This window comes from Patella vulgata, chromosome 7 (genome assembly GCF_932274485.2).
Source record: "Patella vulgata chromosome 7, xgPatVulg1.2, whole genome shotgun sequence".
NCBI lineage: Eukaryota > Metazoa > Mollusca > Gastropoda > Patellidae > Patella > Patella vulgata.
The window spans coordinates 34,556,786-34,578,722 of record NC_065885.2 but is presented as its reverse complement, the minus strand read 5'-3'; the positions used below and the strand labels follow the sequence as shown (position 1 = coordinate 34,578,722).

At 35.8% G+C, this 21,937-nt stretch overlaps 1 protein-coding gene across 1 annotated transcript in view; it reads left to right on the top strand.

The window, feature by feature from the left end:
• The window catches only part of LOC126827482 (mast/stem cell growth factor receptor Kit), an 81,384-nt gene extending 65,396 nt beyond the window's left edge, over positions 1 to 15,988 (top strand). Inside the window, exons 16-19 of the mRNA XM_050556861.2 lie at positions 3,781 to 3,903; positions 5,817 to 6,025; positions 14,633 to 14,738; positions 15,270 to 15,988. Of these exons, the coding sequence (XP_050412818.1) occupies positions 3,781 to 3,903; positions 5,817 to 6,025; positions 14,633 to 14,738; positions 15,270 to 15,464 (633 nt within the window). The 3' untranslated portion in view covers positions 15,465 to 15,988. The remainder of the gene's footprint in view (positions 1 to 3,780; positions 3,904 to 5,816; positions 6,026 to 14,632; positions 14,739 to 15,269) is intronic.
• The last annotated feature ends 5,949 nt before the right edge of the window (positions 15,989 to 21,937 follow it).

Here is a 21,937-nt window from a genome sequence, read left to right as displayed (position 1 = left end):
GCAAACTAGGAGGAAGATATATAGAGCAGAGTGTGATAGGAATATGTAGAGTCACCGTAAGAATAATAGAAACACCACCTTTAGCTCAATCATCATTATTTGAATATTGATGATAGCTAACAAAATGTCTAAAAGACAAAGTGTCAGAATTCCGTAAAAAAAAGTCTCCTGCAAACAATTAGCTAAAGGATTGTGCATTTGAATTAATAATTGGACTTAATTAAAATTTCGTTTTAAACCACGACAATTCCATTGAATAATGGAATTTACCTCAGTAATAATTTATTTTTGGCGGCTTACCGGCGGGATTCATATGTTACACTATCCTGTGTCGCGGTACTAAATAAAACGACCGTGACACTTTTAACTGAATAAACCATTAACAGCGTAGAACTTAATCTGTCCCATTAATAAAAATTAGCAGTATTGATTAACTACTTATCACCTAGAGTCATTAATAACTTTGAAACTCATCAGTATTCTTCTTTACTTACTAACGGTCTTTACCCATTATTAATATCTGTGAACAGTTCTACCTCATTAATAAGTCTTTGTATCTGTCTTTCATTAAGACATTCTAACACGCGCTATAACCCCGCGATCAACATTGTGTATATACGATAGAACTGGTATACCTTTTCAACATGCAGAAACTAAGAGCACTCTCGTCTCTTCTCGGGTGCTTCATTAACCAACTTTTGACAGGTACACCCCTATTTATACGCTCACATTTTCACGTGGATGTATATTGTCGTCGCCCCTGTCCGTCCGTCCGTCCAAAGTTGTTTGTGAACACTCTACAGGTCACAGTTTTTATCCGATTTCAATGAAACGTGAAATATAGGTTTATCACCCCAAGATCTCGGTTTCTTTCGATATTGGCATGTATCGGACTGTAACTTCATGGATCATGGCCCCTGATTTTACGAAAACTCACGTTTTTCGCTTGTTAACACTGTAGAAGTCACAATTTTTATCCGATTTGGTTTAAACTTGAAATGCATGTTTATAACCCAGAGATCTCAGTTCCTTTCGATAGTCGGGCATATCGGACCATAACTTCCTGAATTATGGCCTCTGATTGTACGAAAAATCGCGTTTTTAGCTTGTGGACAGAATAGAGGTAACAATTGTTATCCGATTTAAAAAAGTTTGCATATATCACCGTTACACCCTAAGGATGGTTGAGTTTGAATTTCGTAAAAATCGGACCGAAACTTACGGACAAAATGGCCACCCGTCGTTCGCAAATAGTGTCAAAATATTGTGTGTCAGGGTTGTGGAACCTCTGGGGGTCACAATTTTCATCTGATTTTGACGAAACTTGGCATGCATGTTTATAACCCACAGATCTCGGGTCCTTTCGATATTCGCGCATATCGGACCATAACTTCCTGAATTATGGCCCCTGATTGTACGAACAATCGCGTTTTTGGCTTGTGGAGCCCATAGAGGTCACAATTTGTATCCGATTTTTTAAAAAAAACGTTAGAATACATCACCGTTACACCCTAAGGATGGTTGATCTCGAATTTCGTAAAAATCGGGCCGAAACTGACGGAAAAAATTGCCGCTCCTCGTTCGCAAATAGTGTCAAAATATTGTGTATTAGGGTTGTGGACCCTCTGGGGGTTAAAATTTTCATCTGATTTTGATGAAACGTGAAATGCATGTTTATAACCCAAATATCTTGGTTCCTTTGTATTTTTGTACATATCGAATAGTAACGTCCTGAATTATGGCCCCTGATTGTACGAAAAATCGCGTTTTTAGCTTGCGGTCCCTCTAAAAGTTACAATTATTATCCGATTTAAAAACAAACCTTCGAATATATCACCGTTACACCGTAATTTTGTCTGAGTTTGAATTTCATAAAAATCGGACCAAAACTGCCAGACAAAATGGCCGCCCCTCGTATGCAAATAGTGTAAACATCTGGTATATCAAAGTTATGGCCCCTCTACTTTGATATATCAGATGGCCCCTCTGTGAGGGTGGAATACCCTTATGCTGTGATACTAGCCCAGTAGGATCAGGAGCTGCAACTTTAGCGTGATGTGAGGGAAGATAAGCCTTGCCGTTCTGGTGGAAGTATTGGGAATGTTCCCAACTCCTGTATGGGGCAAGGAAGATAAACCCCCCACACAGCAAGGGAGAAATAGTTTGAATCGAGCTCTCAGGTGTTGGAATCGAGCTCGAAACCCCTTTATTTTGATCTGATGTTGTCAAAGTCTTTGTTTTCTCCTGCTTATCAGGCCAGGTTAAGTCTGTCTGAATAGAGATGGATTTGGTGGAAACTTTAACTGCACTTGAAAATGTTTTTTCTTGTGGCGCAATGGGAAAAAGTGCAGTTAAATCTACCTGCTTTCAGACATGACCTGCCACCCTGGCAGGTAGCGCTCTCGGGGCCACCATGACCATCTTTACCCCTGCAGACAGTTTTGCTGTGTCCAAACTTTTGGCACTTGTAGCAACGAAGAGGATTGGGTATGTAAGAATCCACTGGTATGTTTATTAACCTGCCTTGAGAGTCTTTGGTATGTCGGGACGATTGAAAGTGAGGATGTAGGTGCTTGTTGGAATCACCTTATCTCCTCGAAGAACACTAATTCTTTTAACGTGTTGTACACCTTGAAAAGAAAGGTATTCTACCATTTCTTCCTCACTGCTGCCTTCAAGGTCCGGCAACGTATTTACACCTCTACTAGAAGTAAAAGGCCTATGGGGAGACACCTTAATAGAAATTTCTGCCTAAGATGAAGATTTAAGAAGCTGCGTTTGGCACATTCTGTTAAGAGTGTTCCGTTTTTTAGGGTTTTTTTTATAGCCAGCTATGCACTTGGTTATCAAAATGGGGATACTTTTGATAGGTCTTTTGAGGGGCTCTCAATTAAGAGGAACCTCGGCCAAGACTTTGACATTTTACAATTTTTATTAAATATATATGAAACGTCCTCTGAACTCGGACGTTTCTGTTTATATTTGTTATCATCTTTAATTATTGGGGTGCGAGGGATCGGGGAATCCATCGGGAACGTTTGTGTACTAAGGACACAAAGGTATATTTGCTGAGTGAAAAATACAACAAAGCATTGGAATTAGGATCGTACTACTCCGCGGAGCTAAAACAACCAAAGCCGATTGATCACAATGGTTCAGTCTGACCTCCCGTCTAGATGAACCATGGGCCAAAGTAATGAGTTGCAGAGAAAGGGCTAGCAAGCCAAATCCCCATTCAATTTCCAAGATTCCACTCTTCACCGACACGGGTCGCAACGTACGGCCAACGCGTTGCCCCATTACCGGGATCGTTTTAGTCGCCTTTTACGACACGCAGGGCATACGAAGGGTATAGTCTTATCACCTCCTGTACCCCAGGTGTGTGTGTTAATAGGAATGGAATGTAACGGGGTCTAATGTCTTGTGGACGTAATTATGTCGACACTGGTTTAACGTCCTACTTTTCTGGGCTAATGACGATCGGGTCAGTTTATAGAATAGTTTGGTCATCGTTCGTTCCTTTGTAAGTCTTAACGAGCTCTTCTTCAGTGGGTGTTAATCGCAGACAAATCGTTTCGTCACAAGATCTTTGAAATTTATAGCTTAAATTGACAGTCTGATGTCAACTATTTCTTATTATTGATAGTAGAGTAACACCGCTTGGAAACTTTAACCCTTATAATTACCCAAATTATTTCTATTGATATGCAGCCTGGCTGATGGAAGGCATATATTTTCTGCCTGGCAACAAATCTGATTCAATTATTATTTTCTTTTCAGTGTATACATCGAGATTTAGCTGCTAGAAATGTTTTATTAGCTCAAGGTCCAGTAGCAAAGATATCAGATTTTGGTTTGTCTAGAGATGTGTACGAAAACGGTTACTATTTACGGGTGACAAAGGTATAACAGCCTTTGCAAAATTTATATTATTTGGCTTAGTAACATATTCATTTCTATAGTAAATTGTTTTACTAAATGCTTGGCAATCATTTAAAAAATAAGACAACATTTGAGTGAAAACATGACATTATCACCCAAATGTGCAGAGCTATTAAAAGACCCCGTTTCGCATATATTGTCATTGCCCCTGTCTACAGGTCACAAGTTTTATCCAATTTTGACGAAACATGAAATATAGGTTTATCTGTCGATATTGGCATTTATAAGACCGTAATTTCATGGACTATAACCCCTGATTGAACGAAAAAATCACGTTTTTAGCTCGTGGACACTGTAGAGGTCACAATATTTATCCGATTTTGATGAACCTCAAATGTATGTTTATAACCCGTAAAACGTATGTAATACCAATATTGTTAACCCTCTAGAGGTCGCAATTATTATCCAATTTTGATTTGATGAAAATTGAAATGTGTGTTTATATCCCAAAGATTTCGGTTCCAGAAAATCGTGTTTTAGCTTGTGGAAACTCTATAGATCACAATTGTTATCCGATTTTAAAACCCGTTAAAATATATCACCGTTACTCCCTAATGACAGTCGAAATTGAATTTTGTGTAAATTGGACTAGAATTGCCCGACAAAATTGCCACTCCACGTACACAAATAGTGTAAAAGTATCTAATACCAAGATTGTGGACCCTCTAGAGGCCACAAATTGTTATCCGATTTTAATGAAACTTAAATTATTTATGTTTATATCCCAAAGGTTTCGATTCCTTTCGAAAATTGTGCATATAGGACCGTATTTTCGTGGTTTATGGTCCGTGGTCGTACAAAAAATCGCGTTTTTAGCCTGTGGAACCTCTGGAGATCACAATTTTCATAAGATTATAAAATACACACATTCATATAACCTATCAAATTATGTAATTTACACAACCTTTGAATAATGATGACACACACCACGTTACATAATTATATATAAAATGTAGATAAGTACTCAAAAGTTAACTCGTGATTATTATTATTTTATTTTAATATTATAAAGGTAAAAAGATTCCTAGAATACAAATTATACATTTTTATATACCAGTAATCATCATAGAAAAGAAATAAAATTAATTTAAAACTCCGCTTCCTCGAACCCAATTGATCTGTTCAACCATCTAAACATATTTTTTATCTGAAAGCTTAACAAGACGTAACATGAAAGTCTTTCTGATTTCAAAATATTGTTTTACTTGTTTTAATATTATAAAGGTAAAGAGATTCCTAGAATACAAATTATACATTTTTATATACCAGTAATCATCATAGAAAAGAAATAAAATTAATTTAAAACTCTGCTTCCTCGAACCCAATTGATCTGTTCAACCATCTAAACATATTTTTTATCTGAAAGCTTAACAAGACGTAACATGAAAGTCTTTCTGATTTAAACACTGATCTTTTGTTCTTTAGTAGTTCAAAATATTGTTTTACTTGTCATCAGGATCTGAAAGAGTGTTTAACTCGCGTTCTGGGTGATGTGAGGGATAAGTCAATCAAATGTTCTGTTCGGTCTAGTTCTTATCATGCGATGAGCGGAACTAAGGATAGACAATCTCAGCCGTAGAAACAAAACAAGCAAACGTTGTATTTCCAAATAACCGCTTGGAACACCGACGCTGATTGGTTAATAGAATGACTAATGTCATGGGATCAAAAGTCGCCCGTATGACCCCTGTCGCGACCACCCATTATAATCGGTCTTCATATAACAGAGGCCATTAAAAGTATAAAAAACGAAACGAAATATAGATCTGTATTTGAATCAGATTATTATTTAAAGTCCAAGACATGTTTCAAATCGTCGGCTATTGAAGCGATTTACTTTAATATATACAATAGTTTCCTTAAATTTTTTACAGGGTCGATTGCCTTTTAAATGGTTAAGTCCGGAAGCCTTATTATGGGGTCAGTTTAGTTGCAAAGGGGATGTGTGGTCTTATGGTATGTTGCTATGGGAGATTACGACATTAGGGGCTTCCCCTTACCCAGGAATACCTGCTGATCGTATGGCAGATCTTCATAGATCTGGATATAGGATGCCTCAACCGCCAAATTGTCCAGATCAATTGTAAGTATATTTAGCTTTCTCTAGTTATATATACGCAACAATATTGTGTAACTGGAAACAAGTAACACAATATTTAGGCTTGCGCCCGACTTTCTGTATAGCCATAATTACATGGAAAAGATGTCTTTTGTATTCATGGATTGGAAGATCCCCCGGAGAGCAATATTATGCCATCGATTTTGTTGTTTTGAAACGCAGAATTTAGATATTCATTATTCCATCTTTGATCACATTGAGCTTTTGATTTAGATGTGTTTTATTTTATGTGTCATGTAGACTCTTTTTGTTCCTTTCTTCTTTGGTTGGCAAGCCACTGAAAGCCAACTCGCGGGAATGCTTTAAAATCAAGAAAGAATACTCCCTGTATCCTATGTTTTTAGATGTATCCGTGCCCCTGAATTTGAAGTGCAACGGTTTTGATTGCTAAAGAAACCAAACAACAACAACAACACCCCTCCCCCCCCAAAAAAAAAATACTGAGAGCTCAAACGAGCGTTTCATGTGTTTTAAGGTGATCGAAAAATTTTCTGCAATATATTATGATTTCTTTGGCGCAAATTTCCCGGAAATATATTGTCATAACTTTCGGTGTCTCTCGGAGATATACGACTATAAATAATTATTAGCTCTAATGATGTCATTTGTACTGTCTAGGGAAATCTTATACTTTCGAAATTGGATATGCAAATTATCATTGAGCAATAAACAATCCTAAAATCATTATCAATAAACATGGTGTACAAAAGTTCTCTGTTTTACAATAACATCATGATTTGTACATAAGTACAAAAGTTCTCTATTTTACAATAACATGATTTTCTTCATAATTAATTTCGTCTAAGTCCTAAGTGAATGTAAACAACCCATTGGTCACGTCATACACGTAACCAATCCCAGTTAAATTATGGATATTACAGGGGAATGACATGTTTTAATTATGGAAATAATTAGGAAATCAATTTTAAACAACTTGGGTTTAGAATTATTTATTGCTCAATTTTGGAGTAAATCGAAATCTTTGATTTCAAAAGTAGATGACCCAGACGGTTGTTTCTATTTCCGAAAGAATCTAGCCAGCGACATCGCTTTAATGTAAAAATACAATTATAGATTTAACTTTTCGTAGAGCCCTAAACATTTTGATATATATCCGCTGCCTGTAGCAAGTGGCGCTTACGTTTCCGATAAATTTGAGAAATTAATAAAATCGATCTGGGAAAAACGTTTATCTTCTGCGTGATATTTAAAGGGCCATTATGCGAGAGCTACATTTGCCTATATAAGTAGCTCTCTCTTTGGCATGAGATGATTTGGATATTCAGTTCATTAGACAGTATTTATTCTGGAGAGTTGCCGTTAATAAACAAATTATAATCCATGTAGATAGATTTCTCTCCTGACAAACAAATAATTGATAAGCATGCGTTTATGATACATTACACTCCAGATCAATGGCGCTCGGGGAAATTTTAAAATATTTTATCAGGTATAGAAAAGACTCGCTGGTCAAAACATGAATCTTCTTATAATTCCCTACAAAATCCGTCCCCTGTCTTTGTGGATTTAGCGAACTTCCAAATTAATGTATCGGTATATTTAATTAGTATGGAAATAGCGTATATTATATCTACATACACATCGGGCATTGTACGAAAAATATCGCGGGAAGTAAGTCTGCTTATTGGAGTGACGTTTTGAAGTTATAGACATGCACTAACTGGCCAGTAGTAGCTTTGTTATCGGTTAATTTTACTCCCTTGGATTTAATTAATTAGGCCGACATTGTGTACAGACACAGTTCCAAGAATTAATTATTAAAAACCTAGTGTTAAAATTTGATGTATTAAAGTGAAAGTTTCTTGCAATATGAGCTTATGCTTCATTTGTTTTTCCTTCAGATTCCCTTCCAAACCCCGAACTAGTTAAGAATATTGTTAATAAGGATATAGGTTGTGAAAACTTCATTCCCGGTCAAATTTTGTAAAAAAAAAAAAAAAAAAAAATTAGGCCTGATATTTTTTTAATCGATTCTACTGAGAAAACCGCATTAAGTTTGGAGATTTTAGATTATTATGTAACGTTTTGAAAATTGTTCTACTTAGTTGTTCTCGAAATTGTGGTCCAAAGCGTAAAAAGGTTTTTAAGATTTTTATCTTCAACAGCATCGAAATTTCCTATGAGTATATGGTCACGAAACCTGTCTTTAAAAGGAGAGTTTGCGCATTAACATGATATATTATCGTAGTTATCAATAAATTCTTGTACGTTCAGATTTTCAATGTTTAGTTAAATATTTTATTACGAATTGGCGTTACGGTCTCTAAAGATTCTATTTAATCCAATGTCTTGTATGTCTTTATCTGTTAAAAATGATTTTACATAACACATCAGTTTTTTTCTTTCGTACTTTATGAGGTTATATAAAATGCGTAGGTGAAAATTTGCTATTAACAAATAGATTATAAAATCGTAATATTGAGGAAGAAAACGTTCATTGAGTTGATTATAATAGGTGATATCGCTGCTGATTTTTATACGCCCATATGTTCATGTGGACGTATACTGTCGTTGCCACCGTCCGTCCGTCCGTGTGTCAGTTCACATTTTGTTTGTGGACACCATTGAGTTGATTATAATAGGTGATATCGCTGCTGGTTTTTATACGTCCACATGTTCATGTTCATGTGGACGTATACTGTCGTCTCCACCGTCCGTCCGCGTGTCCGTTCACATTTTGTTTGTGGACACTCTACGGGTCACAGTTTGTGTCCGATTTTAACGAAACTTGAAATATAGGTCTATCGCTCAAAGATCTCGGTTCATATGGATATTGGCATATATCGGACCGTAACTTCATGGATTATGGCCCCTGGTTGTACGAAAAATCACGTTTTTAACTTGTGGACACGCTAGAAGTCACAATTTTTATACGATTTTGATGAAACTTGAAATGTATGTTTATAACCTAAAGATCTTGGTTCCTTGTGATATTCGCACATATCGGTCCGTAACTTCCTGGATTATGGCGCCTGATTGTACGAAAAATCGCGTTTTAGCTTGTGGACCCTATAGACGTCACAAGTTTTATTCGATTTAAAAAAACATTTAAATATATCACCGTTAGACCATAATTAGGGTTGAGCTCGAATTTCGTGAAAATCGGACCGAAACTGCCGGAGAAAATAGTGTAAAAGTATGTCATATCAACTTTAAATTTATGTTTATTTCACAAAGATCTCGGTTCCTGTCGATAATCACGCATTTTGGACTGTAACTTCCTGGATTATGGCCCCAGATTGTTCGAAAAATCACGGTTTTAGCTTGTGGACCATGTAGAAGTCACAATTTAGATTCAATTTTAAAAACCGATTAAATATATCATCACAGTTACACCTCAATACAGGTTGAGCTCGAATTTCATAAAAAAAAAAATCCGACCGAAACTGCTGGACAAAATGTCCGCTTCTTGTATGCAAATAGTCTAAAAGTATGTAATACCAAGGTTGTAGACCCTCTAGACGTCACAGTTTTTATTCGATTTTGATGAAACTTGAAATGTATGTTTATATCACAAAGATCTTGGTTCCTCTTGATAATCACACATATCGGACAGTAACTTTCTGGATTATGGTGCCTGACTATTCGAAATATCACGTTTTTAGCTTGTGGACCCTGTAGAGGTGGCAGTTTGTATTCAATTTTAAAAAATGTTTAAATATATCACCGTTACTCCTCAGTGATGGTTGGATTCAAATTTCGTAAAAATCCGACCGAAACTGCCTGACAAAATGGCCGCTCCGTGTACGCAAACAGTCTAAACGTATGTAATACCAAGGTTGTGCACCCTCTAGAAGTTTTGATTTTGATGAAACTTGAAATGTGTGTTTATAACCCAAAGATCTCGGTTCCTGTCGATAATCGCATATCAGACCGTAACTTCCTTGATTAAGGCCCCTAGAGATCACAATTTTTTTCTGATTAAAAAAACAGTTTAAATATATTACCGTTACACCCTAATCATGGCTGAGTTCAAATCTCGTGAAAATAGGACCGAAACTGCTTGACATAATGGCTGCTGCTTGTATGCAAATAGTGTATAAGTATGTGTGTGTGTGTGTGGGTGTGTGTGTGTGTGAGTGAGTGAGAGAGAGAGAGAGAGAGAGAGAGAGAGAGAAAGAGTTTATCGTCCACTCGACATAAACTAGGTAATTTCGTGACTAACATGGTTTTTTAAATTTTATTTCAATAATTCGCTTGCACGTAGGGGTCTTTAGCAGGGGGAGGAAACCGGGGGACCCGGAGAAAACCCCCAAGGTTGGACAGGCGACCCTACTCCTTGTCACGTACAACCGGGGATTCGAAACCACGCTAGTTGACTCAATGACAGAACTTATGACACAGCGCGCACGTGCTAACCATTCGGCCATCCAACCCCAATATAAGTATGCAATACCAAGGTTGCGTGGACCCTTTAGAAGTCACAGATTTTATCCGATCTTGATTAAACTTAAAATATATGTTTATATCCAACAGATCTCGGTTTCTGTCGATATTTATGCATATCGGGCCGTAACTTGATTATGGACCCCTGATTGTTCTCTGTTCATCTCATGCAAAATCTTGCCTGTCAATGGCTGGTTTCAAAATGTGTACAATTTGTCGGGCTAGGTTGAGTACATACACTGTAAGAAAAAATTCTGTAAAAAAAATAACAGAAAGATTTACCAGATTTTTTTCTGTAATTTTTATTCTGTTTGTTTTTTAACAGAAAAATTCTGTTAAGTCACAATAGCATGTTTCTGTAAAATTACAGGAAAAAAATCTGGTAAATCTCCTGCCAGAAGATTTTCTGTTCTTTAACATAATTATTTCTGTTAAGTCACAATAGTACGTTTCTGTAGAATTACAGGAAACCAATCTGGTAAATCTGCTGCCAGGAGATTTTCTGTTCTTTAAAGTAGCCAAGTCTCTAACTCAATATCATCCAAAGTCTTACGCGTTGAAAATACGAATTATTTGTCAATTCAAATCAACATTGATGTTGTGATCTTACCTGGAAAAGGTAGGCTTCTGATATCCAATATTCAACACAAAATAAACATTTTACCATTGGTACACGAATTGTGTACCATAGTGCGTTTTAGCGTCATTTGCAACAAGTGACCAGGAAGAACGAGGCTAGACATATTCAACTGGAGAGCCTGTTCCATAGACTGGAATAACCAGACGCTAGAAATTTCTATAGGGTTGAGACACATGCCTTATGTTACATAATCAGATCATCTGATGTTAAAGACGCTTCCTGCCAACTTGACACCTGTTCGTTATCGACATGCCTGGAGTCCTTGGTCTATGTGATTATGTAATGATTATGTAAACGTTAACTTGCTGGCATGTTTTATTTAAACTTTCTTTGTCTGATTAGCATGTATCGAATGTTAAACTATATATGATACATTAGCCAGATGTCTAATAAGATTCCTTTGTCTGGAATGGTTTATAAACCCAGATTAACAACGAAAAGGGCAGAGAGGTCCAGGCAGGACATGAGAGCAGTCGGAGGCTAGGCGACGTCTGGTAGTTAACTCCAGGCCACGCTGGTTTGGAGTTAAGACCGGACAACGGCCAACTAATGTAAGCTAGTTATGGAGCCTTTAAGTTTTGTATATAATATGTTAGAAGAAGCCGAGAATAAAAGTATTTTAAGATGTTAAACTAGTCTTGTCATCCAGAACCTGATTAAAGAACTAATACTGTCACACTTATTTCGCTGGACATAACTGATTTGAAATTAAGAGTAAAAACGGAAACAATTGAATGTAAATCAGTTTATATACAATCAGATTACATTATTATATGCGTTGCGACCCATTTGGGTCAATTTCTAGGTCCCAAATATTAGCGATTTAGCTCCTTTAACATAATTATTTTGGTTAAATATAAACAAAATCATCTGTAAAAAATAATTTATTTTCAATAAATGTAATTATTCAGTCATGAATTTACAAAAACATTAAAAATGAACAGAAATTCAGAGCAATAAATTGTGCATGGCTTCAAATTTTGTGATTTATGAAGACTACCTTTATTACTTTCTACCGTATCTTCTTCCATTTGCAATTTTTATTTATCTTCAATATAAACCTGAAACAAAATGATGAAGCGCATACAGAAACATGAAATTAAAAGGTGTTAACTTTCCTGCATATGTCATGAGTACGGTATCCCATCGGCGACATCTTGCCAAGGCAGCGGAGATAACTGTTTAAGGCTTACGTCTTCTTTAAAATCTACAGTCAATAGCACACAGGGCCCCTGTTGTTAGTCCAAACTGAACAAATTCAAACTTGCATCACTGACAGGGAGGACAATTTGCAAAACAGGGTAGCTTTCGTGGCTAATGGTTAATGAGCCAGCATCATATTCACTGATCCATCGCGTCTCTTACACATTAATATTGTTTATGGTCGATTTCATATATTTCTACAAGATAAAAAAACGGCAAACAGAACAGACAGTACCGAGACTGTGTCTTTAAATCCAATAACATACTCAGTATCTACCTATGCTGTAGATCTGCCTTCACATATACATATTATTAGGAAGACTTACCTTCACATATATTGTTCATTTCCCTCTGTTATTTATTTTCTTTGCATTGTCAGCACCGCCATAATTAAAGTATACGACGCGCATGCGTTAACTGAATCCAACAATATAACTTTGTGAATAAACGGAACAGTGCCGGTAATATACAAGTTATTCTGGAATTTTACAGGTTTTTTGATTAATAATACAATTTACATTGTTAATAAACTGTTTCTATCAGTTAATATACTGAAAAGTATTTAAAAATACAGACGCTTCTGTCCAAATACAGAAATGCAACTAAAACAACAGATTTTATGGTAAAAATACGGGTTATTTATCTCAAATCACAGATATTTCTGTGATAATACGGATAATTTCCGTCAAATAACAAAAAGTGGGGATTTAAAAAACATATATTTTTTACAGTGTACACTGTAAAAAATATCCATTTTTTATGTGACCGAATTCCGTAATTTAACACCTTTTTTCTGTTAATCGATGGATTTTTGGGAGAAATTGTGTTAATAGTGTGAATTATTTCTTCAAATTACGTGTTTTATGTATTTCTGTGGAATATTCAGTATTAAACAGGAAATTTCCGTGAAATTTAGGGATAAAATGTTTTATTCCCTTCTATAATGGACTTAATTCTGTCATTTTACGGAATAAACGGTGGAATGACAAGGAAGTTCCTTGAAATTTAGGGATAAAATGTTTTATTCCGTTCTGTAATGGACTTAAGTCTGTTATTTTACGGGATAAACTGTGCAACGATAAGTAATCGTATATATATATAATCATTCCTAATAATCACCATGTTATAGTATTCATTTCAATTGATTAACCATAATATGAAGAATCATATTTTGTAAAGTTTAGCATATCAATTGCCATGTATATCTGATTTCCATTATTTATAAGATCTATAAAGTGTATTATGATTCATCATACGGAAATCAGATTGTAAGTATTTTCATAAATATATAAAAATATGTTTTAATGCTGCGTGTGTTAAGGTAGTAATATCTGGTAATCAAGCACGCTTCAATCCGGATAGTACAACCGGTTGGCCAGTGTAAGTCGGTTTGACTCTATGGCAAACTTACATCTGAAAGCCTCCAACCACTGACGAGTAACGGTTTGTGGTACCTTTTGCTCTCGATTCTTATATTAGCGAAAAGAGGTAACGTTTAAAGATTATCTGCGGTATCACTTCGGTGGAAGCGGACGTTAAATAAAGCTATTTCACGCACGCGTATAAAGTCAATGGTTAATTCAATGAAATTTTTATCACCTTCATGGTCAGGAAACAAAATTTACCAGGATTTTTTTTTTCTGTATTAGAAAATGGAATTTAGGTTAATTGAGGGAATTTGTGTAAATTACAGGAAAAACAAATCCGGATAAAATTTTCCTGGTAATTTTTGTTTCCGGAATTTTTTACGTTTTTTCACGGAAATTTTTGTTACAGTGTAGGCTGTACAGGACACTTTATCGGAAGTATTGTACAATCATTCAAAATAATTTCCGGGTCTTATTGAAATTTTGATTTTTTTATAGAACGTTTTTTATTTTGAAATTAATGATCAAGTTTCTTATAACAATTTCTTATAATCAAAGTATTTTCATCGCGGTTATTATAATCAATGTTTTTAAATCTAGCATTCTCCATGAGTTCTTTTTTGTCTTACCAGGATCGATGTTGCAGTTAGTGAGTTGGCCTGAGCCGGAAAGTTTTTGAAGAAAACTTGTACTTTATATCCATAGTCCTTACAGGGATTTTGCTTAGAATGTTCATACAGCAGTTTGTGTGCATTCTCAAAATTTCACGCAGATCTATGATTATTAAATTTAGTTTTACAAGTTGTTAATGATTTGTGTAACAAGGTTTTAGGTGTTGATTTAGCACTCGGGGTCAATATCAAGATCTGACAAAACCAAACCAATTATCAAAGAAAACAAATACAGCTGGTGGGTGTGTGTTCTTTTATAACTGATGATATTTACTTGTTTCAGATACAATATAATGAGACGTTGTTGGGATGAAGATCCACGTAAAAGACCAACATTTGCCAAGTTATGTGAAGTAATGGAAACTATATTATTAGGTGCAATGGATAGGGTGAGTTAATTGTAATACCGCGTTTCCATTTTAAGCGTTCGACTTCAGTGCAGCGTTATCGCGACATAGGTTTTGCGTTTAATTTAATTGCTGACAAATAAATGAAAATATGATCGAGCTCACTCTTTGGTGATAAGTATTCGGCGTATTGACCAGATTATGCTTGAATCGCATTGAATAAAAAGCCACTTCTGATTACCGACCTGCCTGGGATCAGACGTTTGGAAGGGAAAATCGATCATGTAATGAATAAACGAACAGTATTCTTCAGTTTATAACAACAATTATATAAAAAAAATACGTTAAATAACATTTCTTCTTGGAATTATATGAGCCATTTGTAGCAATCAACATTAGTACAGTGTACTGTGTTATCATCCAATAATTTTATTGTTTTATCTAAGTTAAGATAATCTGACATAATATTTATTAGTCAATGATGAATTTTTTTTTATCTAATTTTTTTTCCTTTCTATAAATTATTCGATGATAAAATTAATTGTAGTTGGTATTCTTTTTCTTTCTGTTTAGAATTATTTAGAAATTCAGCCAAATCCTCTCTACAGCAACGAACCGAGCATTAATCGTGAACTTTCTAATAAAGAACTAAGCCAGGTAGCTCTCGGTTCAGACGAAGTTTTGCCGTGCCTTCAAAGATGTATAGATAGCCCAAAATACGACGGTTCCTCCGGGTATTTCAGTCAAACAACTGGATTTTACTCCTGAAAGTAGGAACAATAAGTGTCTTGTCATTGGTTCTTCCTTAATTTTTCTGATTACATTTTTTTATATGTAAATATAGTGGACCTTAAGTGCATACGATTTGATTATGTGGAAACTGCTTCGCATAAAGATGCATTATCTAAGATTTAGATAAAGAGCTAGCCATTATAGTTTAAAAATAGATAATGAGAAAAATGAATACATTGAAAATTTCATTCAAATTACTTTATGCTATGACTGTTTGAATATTGTATCGCAGATTGTATATTATCGTAGCAGCGGTACTTGATAACCGAGACTAAGTCTCGATTATTCATTTTATCGTTAAGTTTTTAAATTTCGTGGGTGTTCAAATCCCTTTGAATTTCGGCCACTCGATGGTCTAGAGGGTTAATTATAAGCTTGTCATCCGAATAAATGCCTATAAATGTTATAGGCAGAGCTAGCTCTTACATAATGAATCTTAAGATGACCATAAATATCCATGCTGCTAAGTTTTAATAAAAAATAAATTGTGTGTAAACATTCCATGAAGTTCTATCTCTTGAAACAACAAGTGATCCATGTGGGGCGTAGAATTAAAAAAAAAGACCATGTTTTTGGTAGAGAGGTCAGATATTTGTTTTCCCGTGTTATTGACTGTTATGAGATTTATGATCAACTTGAAATTTATACACAGTGCTTTTGTTTATGCGACGAAGAATCATGTTGATTTTCAACGATTTCTGATAATTCCAATCCATCTTATGGACGCGCTAGAGGCTAAAGCTGTCATCCGATTAATTTGAAATTTATACACATGGTTTATTTCTAGGAGATGAAAAAGCTGACTATTTTATTAGTGATATTACCTTTGATCGCCTTTTTAAAATCTTAATTATGGACCCCTTGTGGATAAAATTATTAGGCGATGGATTTGAAATATATTGTCAAATTATACCAGGAAGATTATGTAAATTAATGAAAGGTTAAGTTTTATTATAGCCAGATTACATAATTGGTCTATGAACCTTTATTTCATCTCATTGTTCCTATATTGGCCATTGTCAAACTATACCAGGAAGACTATGTAGATTTATGTCATGTTATGTATTTATACACGGTGCTTTTGTTTATGAGACGATGAATCCTATTGATTTTCAACGATTTCCGATAAATTAGATCAATCTTGTGGACGCTGTAGAGGCTAAAGCTGTCATCTGATTGATTTGAAATTGATACACATGGTTTATGTTCAGGAGATGAAGAAGCCGACCATTCCTTTAGTGTTATTGCCCTTGATCTCTTTTTTCTAATCTTAACTATGGACCTCTGTGTGGATAAAATTATTAGCCGATGGATTTGAAATATATATACAGCAAGGTGAAATAAAGACTATTAATTAGCACTAGGGAGAATTGAAAGTCAGTCACTGTGGGCGTATGTTTCGCATCTCTGTATTTGATCCATAAAGGGTTTTTGTAGATTCGAATCCAGCAAAATTAATCTTCAAGTCCGCCTGCCTGGTTGTGTAGATATTTGGGATTCAAAATGGTGGTTATAAAAGCGTCTTCCGTTAACGTCTCTGAACGTGATTTACAAAGTACATGTATTTACAAAGATATGATAAAACATTTGAAACAATTTGGGTAATTAAAAGGCCATTTTGTTGGTACTGATATCATGATATCAACCATACTTTTATCGTTATTCGATTATACTATGTCAAATTCACTTTTGACAAACAAAAACCTGTAGTAAAAACTATGAACCACAATAAAAAAAAATATTGTTGGAGCAGGATGATTGGTCCCCTAGAGATACACATCTTGTTCTTCTTAAGGGCGATGCTCTTCGAAAAACGTCCTCGGCTCCTGCAATTCAAACCATCGACATGTAACTTGTTTCGAAAATCGCGTACAAAATTTCTACTATACTAGATGAGTGGACAGTGGTGCCCGATACTCTGAACCATGACTTTTATGTTGCGGTAGTCCCGAAATGACCTAGTTTGTGTCGAGTGGACGTTAAACCCCACCTCTCTCTCTCTCTCTCTTTTAAGTTGCGGGTTGCCGTGGACTGGTCTAAAGACTCGTATTGGGGGTGTATCATTTTTAGGTTTATCAAGTTTTAGAAGGTTGGATAAATAATAATAGCATTATATTGTGTCTTTAACTAATTATTGGATTCACACATTCTATAGAAGTGATCTCACGCACTGAAATGATGAGTGACGGATTATAACGTACAACGAGTTATAAAACCAAAACATAGCTGGTTCTATGTGTCTACAAAATATCACCAGATCACTCGTGATCGGAAAATTACGATTGCATCATTTGGCTTAAGTAAACAATCATCATAATATTACGTAATATTTGACCAATTAGATAATTGAAACTCAACCGAAGGCTACTGTGTGAACCGTGGTAAATAATAAACGGATTTCTTCGATTATGAACAAACTACTATACTTTGGTTATTATAAACTTACCTGTGTGTTTGAAATTACCTCCGGTTATATAAAATCCATTGTACAACTATATGTCCTAGCGAATAAAAAAGTTCTCTCTTGTAAAATTGAACTCATCACAAACTTTGACACCGAGAAATAACCAAAATGAAGGCTAATTACGTCACTTATCGGGATATATCATTTCGTATAGGGGGTCAAAGCAAGGCTTGTCTGTCGTAACGGTTGTGTATGAATAAGCTATTCCTCTCGGAACCCAGTAATGAGTTTGGGCGTTTAAAAACATAAATACGCCCGTAGTCCGGTATTTTGTTTCCCTCTTGTATTATAATTATTTGGTTAGAGAGTTTGGTGGGATTATTTCTTTTGTACTATATTTGTTTTACTGACCTTGAATTAATTTCACCCTTGAATATTTTTAATATTTCCTGATTAACTTAAGCAGTCCTGTCAATTAACCTCAGCCGAGGCCATTGAATCATTGATTGAATAGGTATAGGCCTATAACGTTATTTTTTTTTATATAAATACCAAAAATTATTACCAACAATTAATTATACCGCACATCGGATTAATTATCACACAGTTCACACAGTAGAAAACTATCATATCTCTGGGCATTCGACAGACAACCATGTGCCCTGTTAAGTCGTAGAAGAGCCATATGGTGTAATAAGTCCGTCAGTAAACTCGTTCTACGAAATGGTGGGGTTGTGAGAAGAGAGAATAACTTTATTGTAATCTATGCTTGTATCTTATGTAACCAGTGAAAATAGCACTCCGTTTGGAAGATCCTGGAATATCATGAGTATGAAGACTCCTATATCCGAGAGCCGATCTATATAAAACCCATAGTAACCCGTGGACTAATAGTGAAACGTTTAACGAAAAAAATAATGTTGTACGCGAAAGTTGAATTAACTTATCTCCAGTGGGGGGTAAAGGGGGGTGGGGGTCTTAAGGGATGAAGAATGGGTCCGTGATCTACTTAAGCAGAGTTTTTGATGTCATCTGAGGTAAGTTTACATATGCAGGAAGGATGAAATCTGTAGGCTGAAGTTGACTTAAATAGTCAGTTTAGGCTATTTGACCCCCCCCCCCCGTGTTTTGTCGTCCTTATCAGGGGTAGAAGGGGATTTTGTGTTCTTAAGTAAGTGTTATGTTCTAGTAAACTAATAGTGAAATTTTTAAAGAAAAAAATAATGTTGTACGCAGTGTTTTTGATGACATCTGAGGTTGGTCGACGTATGCAGGAAAGTTGATCGCTGTACGCATAAGTCGAATTAAATTGTCTTTTTGGTTATTTCACCCATGGGCCCCCGTTTTGTCGTTCTTATCGGGGATAGAAGGGGGTTTCGCGTTCTTAAGTTAGTGTTATGTTCTAGCAGACCAATAGTGAAACTTTAAACGGAAAAATTAATGTTATACGCGGAAGTCGAATTAACTCATCTCTCAGGGGCGTAAAGGGGGTGTTCTTAAGGGTGGAAGGAAGGGTAGTGGGTATTTTTAAGCAGTGTTTTTGAGGACATCTGATGTTGGTCGACATTTGCACGAAAGTTGATTGTTGTACGCAAAAGTCGAATTAAATCGTCATTTTGGTCTTTACACCCATGGGTCCCCGTTTTGTCCTTATCCGGGACAGAAGGGGATTTCGTGTTCTTGAGTTTATGTTATGTTCTAGTGGACCAATAGTGAAACTTTTAACGGAAAAATGTTGTACGCGGAAGTCAAATTAACTCATCTCTCAGGGGAGTAAAGGGGGTGTTCTTAAGAAGGGGGGGGGGTCTTCTTAAGCAGTGAAGTTGGTCAACTTATGCACGAAAGTTGATTGTTGTACGCAAAAGTCGAATTAAACTCGACATTACGATGTTTTGTTTGAACCCCTTCGGGCACCGCTGTCCACTCATCTAGCATATAGTAGAAATTTTGTACGCGATTTTCGAAACAACCTGAACCTAGCTGCCTTACTATTGGCATGTTTGTTACATAATTCCAAATTGGCGGTGATGACGTCATGCGTCCATAGTATAAACGTACTTCTTTAATATCAAAATCCCACGTTTGTTTTTTGTTTTTTTACGGGGTTCATACCTCGGTTTTATTCTCCAAATACGATTATTGTGAAATATTTTTCTTAATCATGACTGGCATCTGTTTGTCAGTACATGGTAGATTTTAAGGGCCGCTTTCCACGTACGTAAGCGATTTGTTGTATTTCCATGTGTACAGAAAAATCGCTGAAAAGTGTGAGGAACCCCACGTAAATGACGTCATAAATAAGGAATTTATATTTACACCATTGTGCCCGACATTGTTTACGCTCAATCGCCACCTTTTTATAATGACGGCATGTCCAAAACATCTATTTGCAAGTTCATAGGCGTAGGAGTCGGGGGGGGGGGGGGGCAGGGGGGGGGGGCATTTGCCCAAAATTTTATTTTCGAGCAATGAAAAATTCGACGACCTTTTTATACGCCCACATTTTCATGTGGACGTATATTGTCGTCGCCCCTGTCCGTCCGTCCGTCCGTCCACAATTGTTTGTGAACAGTCTACAGGTCACAATTTTATCCGATTTCAATGAAACTTGAAATATAGGTTTATCACCCTAAGATCTCGGTTCCTTTCGATATTGGCATCTATCTGACCGTAATTTCATGGATTATGGCCCCTGATTTTTAGCTTGTGAACACTGTAGAGGTCACAATTTTTATCCGATTTTGTTGAAACTTGAAATGTAAGTTTACAACCCAAAGATCTTGGTTCCTTTCGATATTCGCGCATATCGGACCGTAACTTACTGAATTATGGCCCCTGATTGTACGAAAAATCGCGTTTTTAACTTGTGGACCCTATAGAGGTCATAATTTTTATCCGATTGAAAAAAAAAACGTATTATTATATCACCGTTACACCCTGAGGACGACTGAGTTCAAATTTCGTGAAAATCGGCCCAAAACTGACAGACAAAATGGCCGCCCCTCGTTCTCAAATTGCGTAAAAATATGGTATATCAATGTTGTGGACCCTATAGAGGTCACAATTTTTATCCGATTTTGTTGAAACTTGAAATGTAAGTTTATAACTCAAAGATCTTGGTTCCTTTCGATATTTGCGTATATCGAATTGTAATTTCCTGAATTATGGCCCTTGATTGTAGGAAAAATCACTTTCGTTTTAGCTTGTTTTCTATCCATCTCTCGAAAATGTGGGCGTATCCTGCCTGGCAGCCGCTGGTTTTTTTCTATCAACGTTTAGAGAAAAAATAAATAACTTATTTCTATGAGATCCACACTGCCCGAAAAATATTTTCTCGTCTTTTTCTTGTCCACTGCATGCCCGAAAATATGCCCGAAGCTCTCTTATGATAGTTATGCCCGAAAAAACGGTATTGATTTCGGGCAATTTTCTCTTATGCCCCCCTGAATTACTTTAAGCTCCTAGGCCTATGTGCAAGTTGAAATAGCAGCAACAAAAGCGGTTTATTGACTTAGTAAGAGAACCCGTGTTTGTACGCCAGAAAAGCAGCGGAAAAGCTTACATGGAAACGGTCCCATTATTTTATATTATAGATGTTTCCGCCCTCGATTTTCACGGCGAAAAGGTGGGTCTAATGCAGATGTTATGATACCCTATTTCATGTAATCGGCGAAATACCGCGAAAATGTGCGCATGGAAAACGGGCTTTAAAGTGTTTCAATAAGTCTTTGGTTTAGGGTTTTGATCATTCACAAATTAAAATGTAAATGTTCTATGTTTTTGAATGTTTTGAAATTATTGTTTTACGTTTGGCATATGCTAACAATTTATAATTATTATTTCTTTTTTTTTTGAATATGTATTGTTAATTTATTTACTATTGAAATTAAAAGTTGAAAACCGAAAAAATAAAATACTCGTCCATGTTATCACTTTCTATTATGGACTTGTTTTCTTATTTTACTTTATAGTTATTAGTTTAATGTGGGGTATCTCTATATTGTATTGATTTATAGAAGTACAATATTATATAGACGAAGAGAGA